The following is an 18,660-nucleotide window of genomic DNA, read 5'->3' as shown; positions in this document are numbered from 1 at the left end:
AAGGCGCTCGCACGACGGAGAAGAGTGTCGCGTATCCTGTAAGAGAGGAGAGGACCGCGACCAAGGCAGGGGGCAACGTGGGTATGTCAGTGGCAGGCGCGACAGCGCCAGGAGTTGGCACGTGGGGGCGTTGGGCCCAGGTGCGGCGGCGCCAGGGAGGGCTGGCGTGAGCACGGGCACGGCCTGGAACAGAGGGTAGCCGCCGGGAGGAAGATAGACTGCGACTGCGTTGGGGGTCGACCGGTCGGGTGCGTCGCAGGGGAAGGCTCACGCTGGGCGCAGATCCGGCGGTAGGGATGGCAACGAGTACATACCCGTCGGGTAATACCATTCCATACCTGTACCCATAAAAAAAATCTACCCGTCGGGTTACCCATATATGCTCGCAGGTATAAAATCTTACCCATACCCATATCCGCGCGGGTATTTTTACACGTCGGGTAACCCGTACCCGTTAGGCCAATATACCAATCACTAAAAATATTAAATAAACATACAAACACAACTTCAACTTCACATATAACAAATCATATGATTACATAACTTGGTATCTAGACAAATGATAGCTAAGGGTTTTATTTCAGGTAAGATGAGCTCTATTAGATGGTTATAGTGGGTATTGATGCGGGTATATTTTACTCATGGGTAGGTATGAGTATTACCAACCCGTACCCGTACCCATCTACCCAACGGGTAGAGGTTTTTACCCATTAACATACCCGCGGGTAGAGAAATCATCCCGTACCTGCCTTCATATCGGGTAAAACCCATTGGGTATTCGGGTACCCATTGCCATCTCTAGTCTGGATCAAGGGCCACTGAAACCAGTTCGTATTCTAGAGCACCGACTTGTGTGGAAGGGTAATCAAGCAGTTCCCCAAGTGCACATTTAGTGGTCAGACAAGAAGGATGGAGAGGATTGGAATGTGATTGTACAATTGTTTCCTGAACTAAGTATTTGGGGGCAAGTACCATCTGAAGAAGGGGCAAGTGTAACAACTACGGGCGTCTGAAGGAATTGGGCTGAATCTGATGGAATAAGTCATGTGGTCTTCGTGTGGAGGACAGCATCTCCAGCGCGCCACCGTAGTCTACTGCGACAACGTCAGCACCGTCTACCCCTCCACTAAACTCGTGCAGCATCAGCGCCACAAAGCATGTGGAAATCGACCTAAACTTATTGAAATGCATGAGTAATCATATATTTCTTATCCATCTTTATGTCCAATTCTTCCATGGGTTGTTCCATGTTCGTTTGACAGTTTCTAATGCATCTATTTTTGCTCCTTAGTACCTAAGTTACAAGCAATATTAAATTTATCCACCGTATTTACCAAAAGGCATTTGTATAACACCCTTTTGGTACATGTCTCTTTTCCAGATGTCCCTCCTTTTGTAGAGGTTCCATCGGTTCCAATTTTTCCAAATCTTTTTCCTCTTTACAAATAGAAGTCCACTTGCGGTAGAACAGTACAATGCATCTGTTCTATTAAAACCTAACCCCGTTTGGGGCGCTCCCCGCGTTTCCCGCGTACGGCGGAACACAGGCGTGTCGATTCGTGGAGTCCGGACCTAAAATCATTTTCCAATCCAGCTCTAAGTGATCACGTCCTCCGTACTCTCTTCCTCGCATCTTGGTGTCTCCGTCTCGCCTCCATCCGGCCATCGTCTCTACCTCGTGGCCCCCCTCTCCCCTTTGCCTCCGTTCCATCCGGCCACCGTCCCTACCTCGTGGCCCCTCTCCCCTTTGCCTCCGTAGGGCACCACCACCTCCTCCGCCACCGCCATGCCCTTGCCATGGCTCCCCTTCGCCACCGCCATGCCACCACTCTGCTCGCCGCCTCTGCTCCCCTCCGCCTTCTGTCGCTCCCACACCATCGCCCGCGCCTCCTCATTGCCATCCATCGTCGTCGTCGTCGTTCGCCCCCAAGGCGCGTTTCATCGCCTGCCGCTCCGAGTTCATCCCCGTCCAGTAGCTGGCCCGCCCGCTGGGTACGCGGAGTCTTCCCCCTCCCGAGTTGTCCCCAAACTTCAGTGTCTCTACTTGCTCGCTATTGAGGGGGCGCTTGAGAGTTGAGACACATGTCTGCTTGCCTCCTGCAGCGGAGTACATGAGCTTGCCGAACACCCAGTACTTGGTGCTGGAAGCCGAGCGTGACAACTGACAACGACTCCACCGTTCGGTGTTACGTGTATCGCTTCCACTTCTTTGCGCTTGAGGTCGGCCCTGTCCTACTCGTCGACGAAGAACCCAACAATCGTTGCATTCGCCTCCTCTCCTGCAATGTATCTTTCACCATACAAAATTTCATGCTTCAACAATGGCAGCAGTTGTTTATTTCTGTGAGTAGCTATTAGTGTCTCGCTGATACAACTATTTAATTTTGCTTGCAGCTAGAGGGATCACTGCTCATGGAGGCGCAGAATGATAAATTCTCAGGTAAGGTTTGTTCTTGATATTAGTGTTGTTATTGTTCTTGGATTAGATACTTGCCTGATTGCTGGTTCTTACCTGCTAATCATTGCCTCAGTCGATGGGTTCTAGATAATACAACCTAATCGTGGCTCAAAGAAGCTGCAAAAGCTTATCATTGACATGTCAGATAAAGAGGCTGATGCTAAACTGCCGAGTATTATTCCTACAGTGGTACTTGCTAAACTCTCTATCGGCACATGCACCGGAATGCTCACGGTGTTTTGGTTTCTTGGTTTCTGTAGCTTGTAATGGTTAGTCCCATGTTGTAATGCTTGCAGCATTTACTTTTATGTTTCTATTAATGGTCAACCATCACTACTGTGATCACAAAACTTTATTGATGAACTAAAAAATATCTGAAAAGAGTACCCCTCTTCTGCCAACTGCAACAAACCTATAAGATGTTTCTGCTTAAAAGGTGTCATTCTACTATGACAGTCTTTGGTGACCGCATCAATGGACCCATCGAATTAAAGTTTAACCGTCCTACATAGGCATTTTTTTAAAGAAACCATTCCACATAAACATGAAGGGAACCTTTTCTGTCATTTGTGTGATTCTATCCTCTCTTTATTTGATAAGAGACAAAAATCAAACATAATATGTTGGCATATCCTCATAGGTGTCCACTAACTTGTTGAAAATGTTATTCTTAATTTTTTTTGCAGAATATAGATACTTTTCTTGGATTTCTGAACTTCTTTGACTTAATATTTGTTAAGAAGTTTTTTAGTTCTGGTAGACCGTGAAAGGCAAATATGTAGTGGCATAACTGTAAATTTTCATGGCCGACCTATATTAGCTCGTCCAGCAAAGTTTGATACATATAATTCATAGTGTTTTTCCCATAAATAGATAAACTATTTAACCCTGGTTCTGAGATATCATTGACTTGATTTGCTGTGGGATACAGCTTCCATGGCGAATAGGGTTTTCTGCAGCAGCAGGTCACAAGATTTGACCCTTCAACAGCTTACATCAGATGCTACAATAGAGGTAGGCACTCAAACTCCCAGCTGTCATAGTTTAATCATTATTTGTTTGAACACAATAATCATCTTATTTTGATGATCTTTAGGTTGCAATTGATATACCTTTTCCATTTTGAGCAACTAGTGTATGGCGCGCGCCCATGCGCGCGTGCGAAACCGGGTATAAAATTTGTTATATAAATATCTAAGACTTGATACTGTGTCATGAACATTTGCACATGCAAAATAATCGTTATTCAGGACATGAGTACATAACTATGGGACCAAATACAAGCAAAGGTTTTAACAAACTCTGGGTCAAGGCGACCACACTGCAATGTTGGAGCCTGTTGAGCAGATGTGCCAACACCTAATACAGTTTATAGAAACCCTTAGAAAATTATGTGCTGATCGTGCTACCTGCCGATGATAATCTTCATTCATTCAATAACTCCCTACGTGTACAATGAGGTTTGCTAGGAGGTATAGTTGATGGGGCGCAAAACGGATTGCTATGATCTGTCACAACGAATTTGTCATGAGCATATCACAATCTGTGTTGTGGAAGGGAAAAAGTGTCTGCATTTAACTGGTGTGTCTCATAAGAGTATTAAGGCACTTCTTTTTTATGCTATTTGAATTAACATGCTTCATTTTAGATACAACGTTGTAAATGTGGCTGCCAAAAAATTATGGTAGCAGCATACGCTGCATTTTACTAAGATTATGTAAATTAATTGTATGGTTTAGACATATAATCAAATATCTCTACAAGAATCTCGTAGATCAAACATAGGATAGTTTTCTACACAGGATTCATGTGGATTGGACGTATGGCAAACAAAAAAATGTATAGAATGGTTTCTCTTATGTCAAAAGGTCTCATGTATAAATGTTTACCTAGATCAGTTATATAGTGATCTTTCGATATATATACATAGTTATACAAGATCGATTGTACTTATGGCATATGTAATATGTATAGGAGTCTTGTATTATATCGAGAGGTCTCCTGCATAAGTTTACCTAGATATGTATAAGTGTTTACCTAGATCAGTTATATAGTGATCTTTGGGTATACACACATAGTTATACAAGCACATCGTGAAGCACATGCAACACATAAACATATCGAAAAAATGTTAGGACCAAACAGAGCACAATTCATTTCATTACTAATAAAGCTAATTTGAAAGGACAATTATAAATGTGGTACTTCTTAAAGTAAAGGGTAACTAAAGCGCATGGAACACATGAACTTGGTGAAGATGACATGTTAAAGTAAGTGTCAATTACCTCATCGAGGAAGCATGTAAGGATCGGAGGTTCTGGTCCACATATTTCAACAAAAAAGCAGAAATAAACAGAACCTAAAGCATATGGAGCACATAAGCTCAGGGCGCAAAATGAAATTGTAACCATCGCACAACTTGTAGTAGAACACTAGCATGAATGAAGAACATGTTGAACTAAGTGTCAGCGTGAATGAAGAACAGATTGAAGTAAGTGCCAATTACCACAGCAGTGGAAGCTCTTAGGATCAAAGGTATTGGTCCTCATGCTTAGATGAAATTCTAATCTGAATCACATGGAACACATGAGCTTAGTGTGCGAAATGAAATTGTAATCATCGCACAACATGTACAACACTAGCGTGAATGAAGAACATGCTCAAATAAGTGGCACCATGAACGAAGAACAGATTGGAGAGTAAGTGCTAATTACCTCGGCCATGAAAGCTCGAAGGATCACAAATATTAGTCCTCGTGCCTAGATGAAATTCTGCCACAAAAATATGCGGACAGGAAACATAAAAAACATAATATTAACCCTTTTACAAAACAATAGTAATACAATATATTCCTAAAGCGTGTTTGACCTTAGGCTGTAAAAAAGACTTACCTTTGCGTATGAACAAACAACATGGATGTTGACTTTAATGTGCTTTGGCTACACGTATTGATCTAAGGAAACTCACATCTAAAACAACAAGAGAGGAGGAAAATTGTGTGGAACGAGCAGAAAATCGTATCTAATTTTGCAAAGGTCGAACGAAGACTAAGAGTGAGAACAGAAAGATATTAAATCAGAAGCAGTTTAGTAAAACCCAAACGTTAAAAACAGGAAACAAAACTCGAGAAGTTATGAAATTAAAACTAGATTGAGGAAAACTGAATTTGTGTTACTTCTCTTTCTCCAAGAAGTAATCGTAGAAGATGTTATCGTCATTGTACCAAAAAAAGGTCATGCAACAATCTACGACCAGTCGACCACATAAGATGACAGTGATCTGCGAAATAAAATCTATAGTTTTATTAATCAGGCCAATCATTAGGAAATGGAGTAAAAAATGTGGTCTGTGTAAAATTATACATAGAAGCTGACAACGTTCATATTGTTATACACAAAGGTCAAAACTCAAAAGTATTTTAGTACAGGTTGCTGAGAATGGTGTGTGTGTATATATATATATATATATATATATATATATATATATATATATATATATATATATATATATATATATATATATATATATATATATATATATATATATATATATATATATATATATATATACATATATATACATATATATATATATATATATACACACACACACACTTTTGGTAAGTAAATATCTTAACTGACGGATAGGGAGTTAACTATACAGAAGTTTACTTCTTTTGGAGGAGATTAAAGAGGAGACCCAACCTTTTTACCTTTATCAGTGGGAGTTTGATGCAACTGTTATAAAATAGAATGAGTGAGTTGTACGTAAACGGGCTTAAGAGTTTGCTTCAAACCTCATGATTATAATCACTTTGCGTAGCCTTAAAATCCAATGAATAGAGAGACTGGTAAATGTTTTCCTAGGTGTATGTATACTCAGTTAGTAATTGGTGTTTGGAACCACAAAGCTTTAGATTGAATGGATATGATGGGATCCAAGAGTAAGCAGAACAATAGGACACATATAAGATATTGCAAATTAGCAACATAGCGCTTAACGTCTAGTAATTCATTAATCAGAGATAGTACCATACGTGGAAGACAGTTTTTCTATTCCTTTTTCTAGCGCTAGAGCACCATTCAGGGGAAAAACGTTTTTCCTTTTGTGTTTGTGAAGGGGAGCAAGCTTGTGGACTTTTTTCTCCTGAATCACCTGTTGAAAACAGTTGAAATAAGGAAGCAGGGTGTGTGACTAGGGAAATAACACATGTTCTTATTTGGGCTGCAACCTATACTGAAGAATTTAGCGCTGCTCCAAAATAGTGAGTCCACATGCGAAACTAAGGAGGTATTAATATGATCCGTAAAATCAATTTGGTAGACAGTTAAAAATAAAAGGTAGTAAGAATCTTTTTTATGGGGTGTGGTGACTGCATTTTTTAAAAAAACGAATTAGTGTGGTAAATAATTTTAAACCACTTTAAACAATGAAGCGATATGTTCAATAAATGGAGAACATGTTTAGAAATGAAATGGTAGTATGAAAGATGTCAGACTACTTGCTTGAGCATCATATGTAGGCTGTTAAACAAAGAAAGTCACCAAGATGTTATATAGATGATATGATGAACAACAATCATATAAGAACTTTAATTCAAGTAATTGACGAAAACAAAATCGATTAGTTGCACCTCATCAATGAGTAATTAACCAATGGAGAAGTTCAATATTAAGTCATCCTAATTAAGTAATAAAACATAAAAGTTCATGTGTAAAACAAATATACAAGATAAACTAATGTATAATGTTAATGCATCACATGAACACTTATAAAGCAAGGAATCTGCTCATAACAATTACAGAATAGTCCACGCACCAAAGAAATGGTGTAATGACACCATAATATTACACCATGCACCACAAATGTACCAAATTTCAGAAGATACTGTGTGTAGTTTTTTAATTATACGCTATTGCTTCATACATCATGATAAATCAACTGGGGAAGTATACTGATAGGTATATATGTGATATGTCGATAGAATGCATCAAGTATAAACTAAGTAACAAACTCTGCCCAAATGGATAAGTACATTAATTGGATTCCACGATAGTGTTAAATTTTCATCAAATGATAAAGATTCCACTAATTACCATCCTCAATCCATTTAAAATGTTGTAGAGACCAGCAGATATTATCTCTATTAAGAGCGGAAACAAATTTTCTAGTCTTAATAAGAAGAATAACCTAGTGTAGAGGCCATCTGAATATCTCATTGACTAATCTGCAGCCATTAGTAAATCCAATATTTCATTGCACAAATTAAGTGAAAGGGAGAATGCAGTACCATTTGACCATGAGCTAACTTCCTCAGTAGCACTAAATAGGCATCAACCAAGAACTCTGCGGAACTAAGCCATATCCACACTTCCTGAATAAAAAAAAGAATAAGTAATTAAAAATCACAGATGAAGGTAAGATAATTATTGCGAACAACATACTGCAATGTAGCACATCTCTAGATATGACATAGTATATAATATGAGATTCTCAAACCTACAATTGTTCCCTACCTTTTTTTTTGCTAAAATGTGGTCTATGAACTAATCTGGACTAGACAATAACAACGAATCACTGATGAATCCATCACTTCCATGATGGAATGCACACCAAAATTGCTACCAGGATTAGATCAAAACATCACAGTAGCAGCCAAGGTTCAGCTAGGCGCTAGGCGGAATCTAGGCGGTGACCCATTGCCTAGCGCCTAGTCGGGAGTACTCGGTCTTAGGCGCTTCTAGGCGCTTTTCTAGGCGTTTTGACAATATAGCCATAAATTATATATATATTATGTATATAACTATATATACGTATATAACTACTATATATGACTATATGAGTCACAGTAAGTATAAAAAGAAGGCCAGTAGACATATCTGATTCCTAGCTGAGCTTACTCTTGCATGTTCCTAGCTCCTGCAAGGCTGCAACACATTTTGACAGCTAGTAGTTAGTAAATTAGTCAATAGACAGCTAGCTGTTCATAAAAAAATAGAAAACACTAAATTGTGACTTATCTGGATGATTTCAGCAGCCTCCCATTCATGAGCAGTTGAGCACACTGCACACCATATCAGCAGTTGGTAATTACAACACAAGTGGATAGGACAGTAATACAAGTGCAGAACACAATTTATAAATAAAGGACAACACAAGCACATAGTTCTTAGTTCAGGTCTCACACAAAAGAAGACACACAGACACAAAGTGACACAGCTGCAGTTCATAAGACCAGGGCATCACAAAAGGCTTCACTACTAGATGGAGATGGTCCAGATCATATTTCATCTTCACTATAGCACAAATCTTCATCTTCATACTCTTCTTCTTCAGACTCAAACTCTTCTCCTTCATAGAGCTCTCTCACTCTTGCACTTCTACAAGGCTCAAGCTGTTCTTCTGCTCCCACTGCCTCTCCAATAACAGACCAAGGTATCCCTGTACCTTCCATCTCATCTTCCTCATCTCTAAAGACAACTTGTGCACAATCATCTCCACCCTCTTGGAGAAAACCTTGAGCTTCAGTTGTATCACTAGACAAGAGAACATCAGTGATTTTCTTTGACTTAATCTTTTCTCTGTTATTCATCAGCCTGTTATTGAACTGAATATAGACCAACTTGTTGAGGCGGGTTGTAGTCAGCCTATTTCTCTTCTTAGTGTGTATCTATAAATTAGAAACAAAAGCATTTTCAGTTCTGAAATTTAATCATAATACTGCTGAAATGATTAATAGATAGGTACTAACCCCTTCAAACCCACTCCAATTTCTTTCACAACCAGAAGAGCTTGATGTCAAAGATAATATCCTTGTAGCCATCTTTTGTAAAGCTGATGTTTCAGTTCCATATAACTGCCACCATGATGCTGAAATAAATTAGAAACACCTCTATTAGTTTAAAAAACAGCAAACAACCATGGTAGAAAACAGCAAACAACCATATAATAAGTAGTTAAGTACCTCTACCTGGATTGTAATCATAGTTTTGAAAAGTTCTTGCAAGCTTCTTGCTAAATGGTCCTTCTCTATTCTGAAATTTTTTCAATTCAAAGTTGGCAGCCTGTTCTTGTTGGTCCTCATCATGATAATAAAATTGCTCGACACAAGATATGAAGGCTTCATTCATTTTGGGCTCATCAAATATTGATGGGTTAGCATAGCTATAGTGTGGATTCAGCAAAAAAGCTGTCAAATGCAATGGAGAATCAAGTCTTCCATTCATCTTCTTCTCAGTTACAGCCATAACATCTTTGAATCGAAACTCAACATTGCCAAAGGCCTCTTTGATCTCTCTTTTTGCCTTTAGTAGCTCTCCATAAAGGAAACCCATGGATGGCTTCACATCCCCATCAACCAAACGGAGGACTTTGACCAATGGCTCAAAAACAGCCAACATTAGCTTCACATCCTTCCAAAAGGCTTGGTCAATCACTTTCCTGAACCGAGGCAATTTGCCAATTCCTTGGAGCATCAAGTTGATTGTGTGAGCTGCACAAGAGGTCCAAAATATTTGTGGTCTCTTCTCAAGCAATAGCTTCTTTGCTCCCATGTTGTTAGAGGCATTGTCAGTGACTACTTGCATCAAACACGTGGTACTTGCATCAAACCCATTTTTCATCTTCTCGGCTTCACGTTCCTGCAACAAACACTTGGTTCTTTCATATTCTTCTTCCAGCAAACTACCTCGAAAGGCATCTTGAGTTGGAGGTGTAAGTCCTGGTCCAAATTGTCCAATTGCTTCACACATTTGCTTGAACTCATCATTGTCACATGCATTGAAAGGTATTCCTGCCAATGATTAAAAAATGAAGTCTAATTTTAAAATGTGTTCAGTTCATGAATTTTAAAATGTGAAAACAGCATCGTATACTAGCAATTTACCATGATTATAGGCCCATCTTGCAATAAACTTGTGCACCTCATGCTCTCTTTCTTTCCATAATTCCTTGTTCAGCTGCTGTTGTTTGAATGAATCAGCCTTGGTAGGATCAATAGCACGTGTCCATTTGTCAATTGGCCCTAATTTGTGAGGCTGTGAGCTTCTAACACAAGTGACTTCTTCTGACTCCTCTCCAACCCTAGATACATTCACTTCCTCTCTAAGTTCTAGCTCACGAACAGTCTTCTCCTCCCTCTTCCTTTTTGCAGCCTCTATTGCTTTCTTGCACTTCTCTTTAGCCTCTAGAGCCTGCGGTGTTGCAGACGTGCATTTCTTCACATTCTTTCCAACATGGGCAAGATGCTCCTTCAACCTATAAATCCCTCCCCTCATCTCCTTGTCACAGAACTTACACTTCACCTTGTCTTTGTTGTTAGCATCAACAAGAACACCATATTCCCATCCAACATCATCTGAATTTCTTTTTAGGAGATTCACTCTAGCTGCTTCAGTTTCAGAAGGTGCAGCTGCAGTTTCTGATGACATCCTTAAACCTTAATCCTTTGATTTCTTTCACTTGTACACTGCACAGGGGAGGAAAGCGGTTTCAGCAGGGGAGGAAAGCAGGGGAGGAAAGCAGGAAAGCAGGGGAGGGGGATGAGCAGGGAGGGGAGCAGCCGACGGGGGAGGAGAACTCACCGGCGGGGGAGCAGGGAGGGGAGCAGCCGGCGGGGGAGCAGCAGGAGGGGATGAGCGCCGGCGGGGGAGCAATTTCTATGACCGTGTGGGAGGGAGACCGAGCGGCTGCACAGCGCGCGCTAATACTCCCGCGCGCGCGCGCTAAAAATTGTCGCGCGCCCGCCTGCGCGCCCGCTTAGGCGCCTGCGCGCCGCCCACTCGCCGCCTAGGCGCGGCTGAGCGCCGCCTAGTCGCCGCGGTCGCCTAGACGCCGCACAGGACCCTAGGCTACGCGGCAGCCTATCGACTAGCGCCTAGGCGCGCCTAATCGCCGCCTAGTCGGCGCCTAGCCGAACACTGGTAGCAGCTCCTTTTTGCACAACAGCTCACATAATTGCCAACTACAACATGTCAGCATCATTAGGAGTAAGAGAATATATAATCCTTGAACATTAGACCACACAGATACCTGATCGTCCCCGCGGCCGAAATGCAACATGTTGTCTTGGAGCATCTTCAGAAGGGGGATCACGACACCATCCTTCCATGTTGCCACGGCTGTTGCGGCCAGTGCACCGATCAAATCCCTCGCAAATACAGTGTCTCCCTTCCATAACACAGAGAACAACGAACGGCCTCAGGAACTAGAGCACCCAATCCACCCCCATCGGCAACCATCCCTGCTGCCTGTTGCCTGCCGCGTCAGTTCCGTGCACACTATCAGACCCCGACGCGAGCGCCTGGACAAAGGGGTGGTCGTGGGCCGGGAAGCGAGAGCCTGAGTGAAGGGCACAGGTCGCGAGCACGGAGACTATCTTGACGAGACAGGAAGCGAGTCGTGGGGCGGGGAGGCCACGAGGGGCGCGATATGGAGCGGTAGGGCGACATCTGACGGGAGGAGGTCGGGGCAGGAGGCGATGAGACGGGCGAGGGAGGCCGCAGCGTGCGCGGCAACTGCAGGATGAGGCGAAGCGAGGAGGGCTGAGGCGGCGTCGTGGGCGGCCGCGAGGGAGGAGGTCGAAGACGCCCCCAAACACACGGTGCAGCAGTGTGGGGTCCGGGACCTAGGTGGTCAACGAGGCGGGAGAGCGCCGTCGTGGTGGAGGCGGTGGAGGAAAGCATGGCTATAGGCGCGACATCTGACGGGGTCGGGAGTGTGTTTAGCCGGAGAGGATGGAGCTAGAACCTTCTCGTTGCGTCGTGAAACGGAGAGCGGCGCGTCACCGTCGAGAAGCGATCAGACGGCTGAAAATTTTATAAGCGACGTGGACACATTCTCATGCCCGTTTTCGATCCGGCTTTAATATATAGGAAATACCAGTTGAAGCTATTGAATCAAGTGGTAGCCAAGTGCTTGAACAACTACTCAGAGTCATGCTTCCAAGATTTCTGAAGCATGTTGGTTTAATTTTATTTGACGTGCTATAGATACTTTTTCATTAACATTTTTTTAGTTCAGCCTTTAGATTTTTTCCAAGCTTCAGCACTTTCTTTGAGATTACGACTCTAGAAGAATTTGTGTTAGAGCAAGTAAAGAGTGAGTTGGTCTATAAGATAATATACTGATATAGGAAATTGAGATGAAATTATATTTCTAGAATTACCTCTCGCTTTATTGTAAATTGGACAGTCCATTGTTTTAAAAAGAGTTGAGGTTGGTTTACTTCACTATATAATATCGTTTTGATGATCCACTAGCTGTGCTTACCCATTTTTTAACTTATATTCTCTTGTCTTTTCCATCCGAAGTTAAACTTTAAAAGCAAACCAAATGTTTGGGCCTATTTCTCTATTAAGGCAAGTATATGTCCATCCAAACTGGTTTTTTCTTTTGTGTTATACATCACCACAGCTGAAAGTATCACTCTTGACTATTTATTTTTGTTTCTTTGTTTCAATAAAATTTCTTGCTAAAATACATATCCTTGTATGATACAAACTAACTGAAATATTGTTTTTATTTTTTGAATTTTCAGTCTGGGGGAGCAATTCGCTATACATCTTTGTTGTTTTATCCCGGTAGGTCAACTTTTTCCTATTAAAAAGTTTTGATACGTCTTTGTTGTAAATTCTTCAGTCGGATGGAGACAGTCATGTAATGTATGCAAAGAATGTCAGTAAGTCTATATTCCCCTATGCACATTTCGTAGGTATGAAAGCTAGCTTTAGCGGACAAGTACGTGCCACTTGCTGACTAATTAATCAGTGGTGAGTAAGGTCATCAATGGATAAGTTATCGTTTATATATTGGATAATTTGTCAAGATTGCTCTAAAATGCTGCAAGTTTGTGTTGCGGCGGCGTACAATTTTGCTTGTGCGCATGTGTAGATAACCATATGGTTCATAGAAAAGATGCTTATGGTTTCTGAAGTGCTTGCAGAAGCAGAAAAGGGCGACGAAACTTAATCTCTATATCTCAGGCCTCATCATATTGAACTGTGTTTTTACATCGTTATGTTTTGTGATATGTCAAGCACATTGTTTGTACAGGTTGCCTATTGTTACATGCTCTTGGAATTATTACAAGTCTATAGATCTCATGGGGTCATCTTTAGTGGAAACATGTCATATATTACTTAGGTAGAAGCTAGAAGACTTTTGAGCATTATAATTTGTGTTATAGTTTGATTATGTCCTATGAAGTCCCTTGTACGATGGCATGTAAGAGTGGCCACTTTTTGTTCTAATGTTGTTTTATATGAACTCACAGCTATCAATTCTATATTCAAGTCCAATCCCTTTCTACAAAATATGACGAGAGATGCAAGAATGTTGGAGATGGGGCATCTAATCTAACAAACAATGGATGAGGCTACTTTCCGTGATACCCAGGTATATTTGTGATTCTATTAGAATGCTAGCAACTTCATCCTCGAGTTTGGCTGTGAGCATTTCTTTTTTATGTTTGCATGAAAATATGTTAGAAATTTATTATGCCATAGTTAAGCCACAAAAAATTGTATGAAGAAGTTGTTTTAAAATGCCATTTTCCAAATAAATACATATACCATATACATCGTGAGCACATCTCACACCTACATTTATGTCAGCACCCCCCCCCTGCTAGTTTATCTGCATTGTATTCTGTTCTAGAAAGATTAACAGAAAAAGGAAATTATCTACAGGCCTACAGTCTACCTTTGAACTCAGGATTTTACTACTTAGCCCTCCAAAATCCAGTTGATCCCATGGTGGTTTATGCAGAACTCTTTTGTGTTTATTTCATTTTATGGCTTTTTGTTTTTTTTCTTTTAGTAATTTCAGGGCAATTATATTTTTCCAGGTTCACGTCCATAGATGTCTACATATTCAGAGAACTGCAACAGTGCACACTCCTTTCAAAGACTGGGTGCAGCAAAGATTGTTCTTACTGCCCTCAGTAACATTGGATCGAAAGCTCAAAAATGATGGACAAGGATGTTGGAGCAGCAAAAAAAGGTACTGTTATTGTCTGGGAGGTAACAAGTTGGCTTCAATTATTTTTTAAACTGTCATAAAGTACATCTAATCTTATTGTTGATTGCGGGCTTAAAACTTTATAACTCATGAAATTCTTTGTTGTATTATTATTGCTCGACATAACGAGAATATGATTGCCATCCAAACTAAACTTGTATCAGAATTTGTGCTTTCTGTTTTTGTATAAGACTGCCAAACATTTTGATTTAAATATAGTGCTTTCTGGTTTTGTATAAAACTGCCAAATATTTTGATTTAAAGATAGTGCTTTCTGGTTTTGTATAAAACTGCCAAACATTTTGATTTAAAGATAGATCGACTTCACCCAAGAATGCGCCCTAAAAACTCTTCAAAATGCTCGTCTCAGAAAAATAAAGAAACTTAAGTTAATTGATTTAATAAATGGTGCTCCCCCCGTTCCTTTTTATTTGTTGCCATTTAGTTAAAAAATGAACTAGCGGGCTACAAATATTCGAGAACGGAGGTAGTATAACATTTTGATTTTAATCTTAGTATCTTAGTTGTTTTGAAGATACTTCTTCCAGTAGATTTGAATTCGTGGACCTTGAATTTGTTTCATATGCAAACCCACATGCAGACCCAGTTGTTCTCCCAAATATCTACAACACATTGACTGTCATAACTTTCGTTTGCAATTCTTTTTATCTCTACATTAGCCTAAATAAATGACAACATGCTATTTATTTTTGGGGTCAGCGATGAAATATGCCTTTAGGAAACACATTCATGTTCCTTAGATCTTGAACTTAGCAAAAAGTGGTGATGTAGGACTAAATTGTGACCTACCTACAAACTTTTAGTACTGTCTTTTGACTTCTGCTTATTTGATGCTTTATACAGTGTCCCACCCCTTTGCTCAACCATAGTTGATGGTGAAAAGGCTCTAATTACCTTTGGCAGTTACAACGGGAACTACAACAACGAGGTGTTCAGTTCAAGTAAATGATATTTATTCATATTATTTTTTCTAAAATGATTCATACGGTGTTACTTTAGATATTAGATCCATTTTTCTGGGATTGTCTTCATATATGTTGGCGGCTTGAGTGCTTGAGTTTCTTTCAGTATCTATTCCTGATGTTAAAATCATGCTTAGCTATCCGGCAGAATGAGCATTCTGCTATTGTTGTTGTTTTTTTTAAATGATTCATATGTTGAACATAATATATTAGATTCATTTTTCTGTGATTGCCTTCGTATATGTTGGTGACTTGAGTGCCTGAGTTTCTTTCAGTTATCTGTTTATGATGTTAAAGACATATTTAACTATCTGACAGAAGGAGCACTTTGTTGCAGATCTTTGTTTTGAAACACAAGGCAAGACATTTAGTTCAACCTCGTCTTCTTCAGTCACCCGTTGTAGCTGTCGTCGCCGCTTCTGTGACAATTGGCTATGTTGTAATTACTACCACAGATGAGAAACCCAGAGATATTATTGTGACAGATAATTTTGATATCAAGAGAACTCAACCTGCAAGTAATTCCAAAATGATCGTTGCTGAAACTGATGTACTTACTGGAGAGAATGGTAAACTAGCGACCAGACTGGCAGAAGTTCGTGATGAAAATTAAATTATATATTAGACATGACAAACTTGCCATATGGTGAATTGGCAAAGGTAAAGCTTTCTTTATGTTCTCCGGTAATGCTTGATTTTTGTTGACAATCTCTGCCTTTTTTCCTTTCAAAGAAGCTTAAATTAGTTCAAGATCAACTAGCACCAGAGGGTTCAAGATGATAGAAGCCTGATGTGCTAAACTTAAACATGCAGTTGATTCTGTGACCCTGAACGCTTATTTTCTGGTTTCTTTCGCTTCTGATTACTTGCCTTTTGTCCTGAACCTGTCAACTTAGTCCCAAATTGCTGCTGCACGGAAGAGAATGAAATCTTTGTGGTTTTCTTTGTCTAATTTTGTGGCTGCATTACAATATGTCATATATAGTACAACATATGGTTGGTTACTTGGTTTAATTTAGTCCCGTGCATGAGGTGCTAGCGCCCAATAGGGCGCTTCCTTTTTCTAGTTCCATAAATACTACTGCCACTGCAACAATATGTTGCATACGTACTTTTTTTTAAGTTCCAGGCATCATTAATCAATTAATAACTTAGTTAATGAAATGGAGATTCATATATTTTTCTTTTGTTTCTCTGTATAACGGATTTGCACGGAGCTGCGTTTATTCGTTTCACATCTTCTAAGGGTTCAAATGAGTTTTGAAATCGCACGCAGGGCCCGCGGCATACACTAGTGTAATTAGGGCCTGTTCGTTTTGTTTTAAAATCCACGTGGATTGAGGGGAGTACTAGTCTAAATCCATCTCAATCCACCCCCAATACCCCTCAATTCACATGGTTTTGGGATGAAACACGATGCCGCTGGATCCAGTGGCGGATCTCCGACCGGGGCTGCCTGGGCTGCAGCCCCGGTCGCGGCCCAAAAATCAGTGAAATGGCCCATCAGCTCCAGCCGCGCGACCACGTGAACAGCCCCCGGTCGCAGGTCTCTCCTCCTCCCTCTACCCTCGGCCTCCAGCCGCCAGCCGCCCATGCCCCGACGCCCGGAGCACCGCTGCAACCCGCAGCGTCGCTCGCCCGGAGGCCGGACTGCTAGAGCACCGCCGCTTGCCTCGCCCGGAGCACCGCCACGACCACGCCGCTGTCCAGCCGCCGCTCCGTGCTCCCTCCTGCTGCTAATTCGTGGAGCTCAGGTTTGTACACACGTGCTGAGAAGAAAGTGTGCTTAGCTATTAGCTTGTTCTTGCGTTGGAGTGATGAGCCTGACAGCCAGTGATGTATGGCCTTGCCATAATGCCATCGAGATGTGCGGCGTGTGCCAATGCCCCTCCAAGCTTTCTGTTGGGGATTCCTTGTTCTGATGGGAGTTTGGGACGATGAAGGAATAGGAGGACAAAAGAGTTTCTGCTAATTTGTGACAAATCATGTAGGAATAGGACGCTCTGTGCAAATTGAGAAGCAGAAACAACGAAGGTGAAGCTGTGATTTGTGAAGTAGGCAAGCAGTGAAGGTAAAACATGTGCTATTATTTGCTTTGAGTTTGATTAAGTTTTGATTTGATTATTTATTTGGTAGCAATCCCATGTTTATAGGAATAAAATGGATAAATTCTCATCAAGATCCAGAAGAAAGATGCTTCTAATTCTAAAACAATTAGGGCGAATAAGAGCCGTGTAGAACAAAAGAGACCATATATAGTAGCCCCCTCTTGGATCAATTCTAGATCCGCCACTGGCTGGATCCGCCCTGCATTTTCTCGCGCGCTTTGGATCCACCCGGCGACGCCGCTGATCGCTCGCTCCCACCTCCGAGACGGAAGAGACCGCGGGTCGCGGGAGCAGGCAGCCGCCTTCCACACGAGTACACGACGAACCAAAAGTACGATATCGCGAGTGAAAACGTAATATACTGGAATACGTGTTAACAAGGCCATGTGGGTTGTGGCCTGTGGGCAGTGAGGGCCAATGCATATAAGCCAAGTGAAAATAGAATCATCGAATAACAACAGAAAACACGAACCGTACCTTGGGTTCCTCTCCTCTCTGGAGATTCGCCATTGCTGTGCACACGAGAGTAACGCACCAGCCGACGGCGTCGCTCGTAACCCCGCGCGGCGTCGCTCGTCAATGCACCAGCCGACGGCGCAGCGTCGCTCGTAACCCTAGGCAGAGGCGCAGAGCGTGGGGTAGCGGGCGGATGGGAGCTTGCGGGAGGAACAACTTCGGCTGCGTTTGTTTCGCCTTTATACCGATTGTGGCCGCTAGAAGCGGCTTCGGCTCCCCACCCCAAACGCACGCGTTGTTCACTACTGAACGTGTAATCCATTTCTAATTAAATTAAGGTGTTTGATATATCATTAAGTGTTAACTGCATTCGAAGATAGTACGATTTATTTTAATAAAAGTAGTTGGACACAAATTTTGTACGATCAGAATACACATGTGAACAGCACGAAAATTCTAAACCCTAAATCTGATTTCTAATAATCCAGCCAGCCAAACACCTAAATCCTAACCAGCCAACTTTTCTTCACAAACAACTTTTCTCCGTGGCCAGCTTCTTCAAAATGCGGTCCAGTCTAAATATAGTTATCCGCCGGGCACGCGGAATAATAACACCTATGGAGTCTGGTTTTTACAG

At 41.4% G+C, this 18,660-nt stretch overlaps 3 protein-coding genes across 22 annotated transcripts in view; 1 reads left to right on the top strand and 2 right to left on the bottom strand.

Moving 5' to 3' along the window:
- Positions 1-18,296, bottom strand: part of LOC100382526 (uncharacterized) — a 63,408-nt gene extending 45,112 nt beyond the window's left edge. For 7 of the 19 annotated variants that reach the window (XM_020545150.3, XM_020545154.3, XM_020545159.3 and 4 more), the window contains exons 1-6: positions 18,045-18,296; positions 7,749-7,832; positions 6,171-6,613; positions 5,173-5,737; positions 4,965-5,026; positions 4,744-4,817 (exon numbers count right to left, since the gene is read on the bottom strand). In XM_020545150.3, coding sequence (XP_020400739.1) covers positions 4,744-4,817; positions 4,965-5,007 — 117 coding nt within the window. In that variant the 5' untranslated portion in view covers positions 5,008-5,026; positions 5,173-5,737; positions 6,171-6,613; positions 7,749-7,832; positions 18,045-18,296. Of the gene's footprint in view, positions 1-4,743; positions 4,818-4,964; positions 5,027-5,172; positions 5,738-6,170; positions 7,833-8,358; positions 8,523-18,044 lie in introns of those variants that run through there. The other 12 variants (NM_001363306.1, NM_001175263.1, XM_035963120.1 and 9 more) reach the window with 11 other exon arrangements.
- On the bottom strand, positions 8,573-15,829 carry LOC118471896 (uncharacterized). Of its 2 annotated transcripts, XM_020545141.3 has the most exons (6): positions 11,489-13,683; positions 11,041-11,420; positions 10,344-10,925; positions 9,423-10,250; positions 9,210-9,328; positions 8,573-9,128 (listed from the first exon to the last, which is right to left on the bottom strand). In XM_020545141.3, exons 3-6 carry the CDS (start codon positions 10,885-10,887, stop codon positions 8,739-8,741), a joined length of 1,881 nt encoding a protein of 626 aa, XP_020400730.1. In that variant the 5' UTR covers positions 10,888-10,925; positions 11,041-11,420; positions 11,489-13,683; the 3' UTR covers positions 8,573-8,738. The 2 variants fall into 2 exon arrangements, with proteins under 2 accessions (XP_020400730.1, XP_020400731.1); XM_020545142.2 differs by having other exon boundaries at positions 9,429-10,250; positions 11,041-15,829.
- LOC109942994 (uncharacterized) lies at positions 13,736-16,571 on the top strand. Its single transcript, XM_020545665.2, has 4 exons — positions 13,736-13,852; positions 14,304-14,458; positions 15,341-15,425; positions 15,797-16,571. Exons 1-4 carry the CDS (start codon positions 13,823-13,825, stop codon positions 16,070-16,072), a joined length of 546 nt encoding a protein of 181 aa, XP_020401254.1. The 5' UTR covers positions 13,736-13,822; the 3' UTR covers positions 16,073-16,571.
- Positions 18,297-18,660: the final 364 nt, after the last annotated feature.

The sequence above is a fragment of the Zea mays genome, chromosome 10 (assembly GCF_902167145.1).
Source record: "Zea mays cultivar B73 chromosome 10, Zm-B73-REFERENCE-NAM-5.0, whole genome shotgun sequence".
NCBI classification, from domain to species: domain Eukaryota; kingdom Viridiplantae; phylum Streptophyta; class Magnoliopsida; order Poales; family Poaceae; genus Zea; species Zea mays.
The sequence above is the reverse complement of the archived record's forward strand: the minus strand, read 5'-3'. Positions and strand labels throughout refer to the sequence as shown.

Excerpts from the sequence above, each read along its gene's own strand:
- LOC118471896 (XM_020545141.3), bottom strand. The coding sequence starts at position 10,887 with ATGTCATCAGAAACTGCAGCTGCACCTTCTGAAACTGAAGCAGCTAGA. Across the intron at positions 10,251-10,343 it reads AAGATGGGCCTATAATCATG|GAATACCTTTCAATGCATGT; the intron begins GTAAATTGCTAG and ends AATCATTGGCAG. Across the intron at positions 9,129-9,209 it reads ATTGGAGTGGGTTTGAAGGG|ATACACACTAAGAAGAGAAA; the intron begins GTTAGTACCTAT and ends TCTAATTTATAG.
- LOC109942994 (XM_020545665.2), top strand. The coding sequence starts at position 13,823 with ATGGATGAGGCTACTTTCCGTGATACCCAG. Across the intron at positions 13,853-14,303 it reads CTACTTTCCGTGATACCCAG|GTTCACGTCCATAGATGTCT; the intron begins GTATATTTGTGA and ends ATATTTTTCCAG. Across the intron at positions 14,459-15,340 it reads TGTTGGAGCAGCAAAAAAAG|TGTCCCACCCCTTTGCTCAA; the intron begins GTACTGTTATTG and ends TGCTTTATACAG.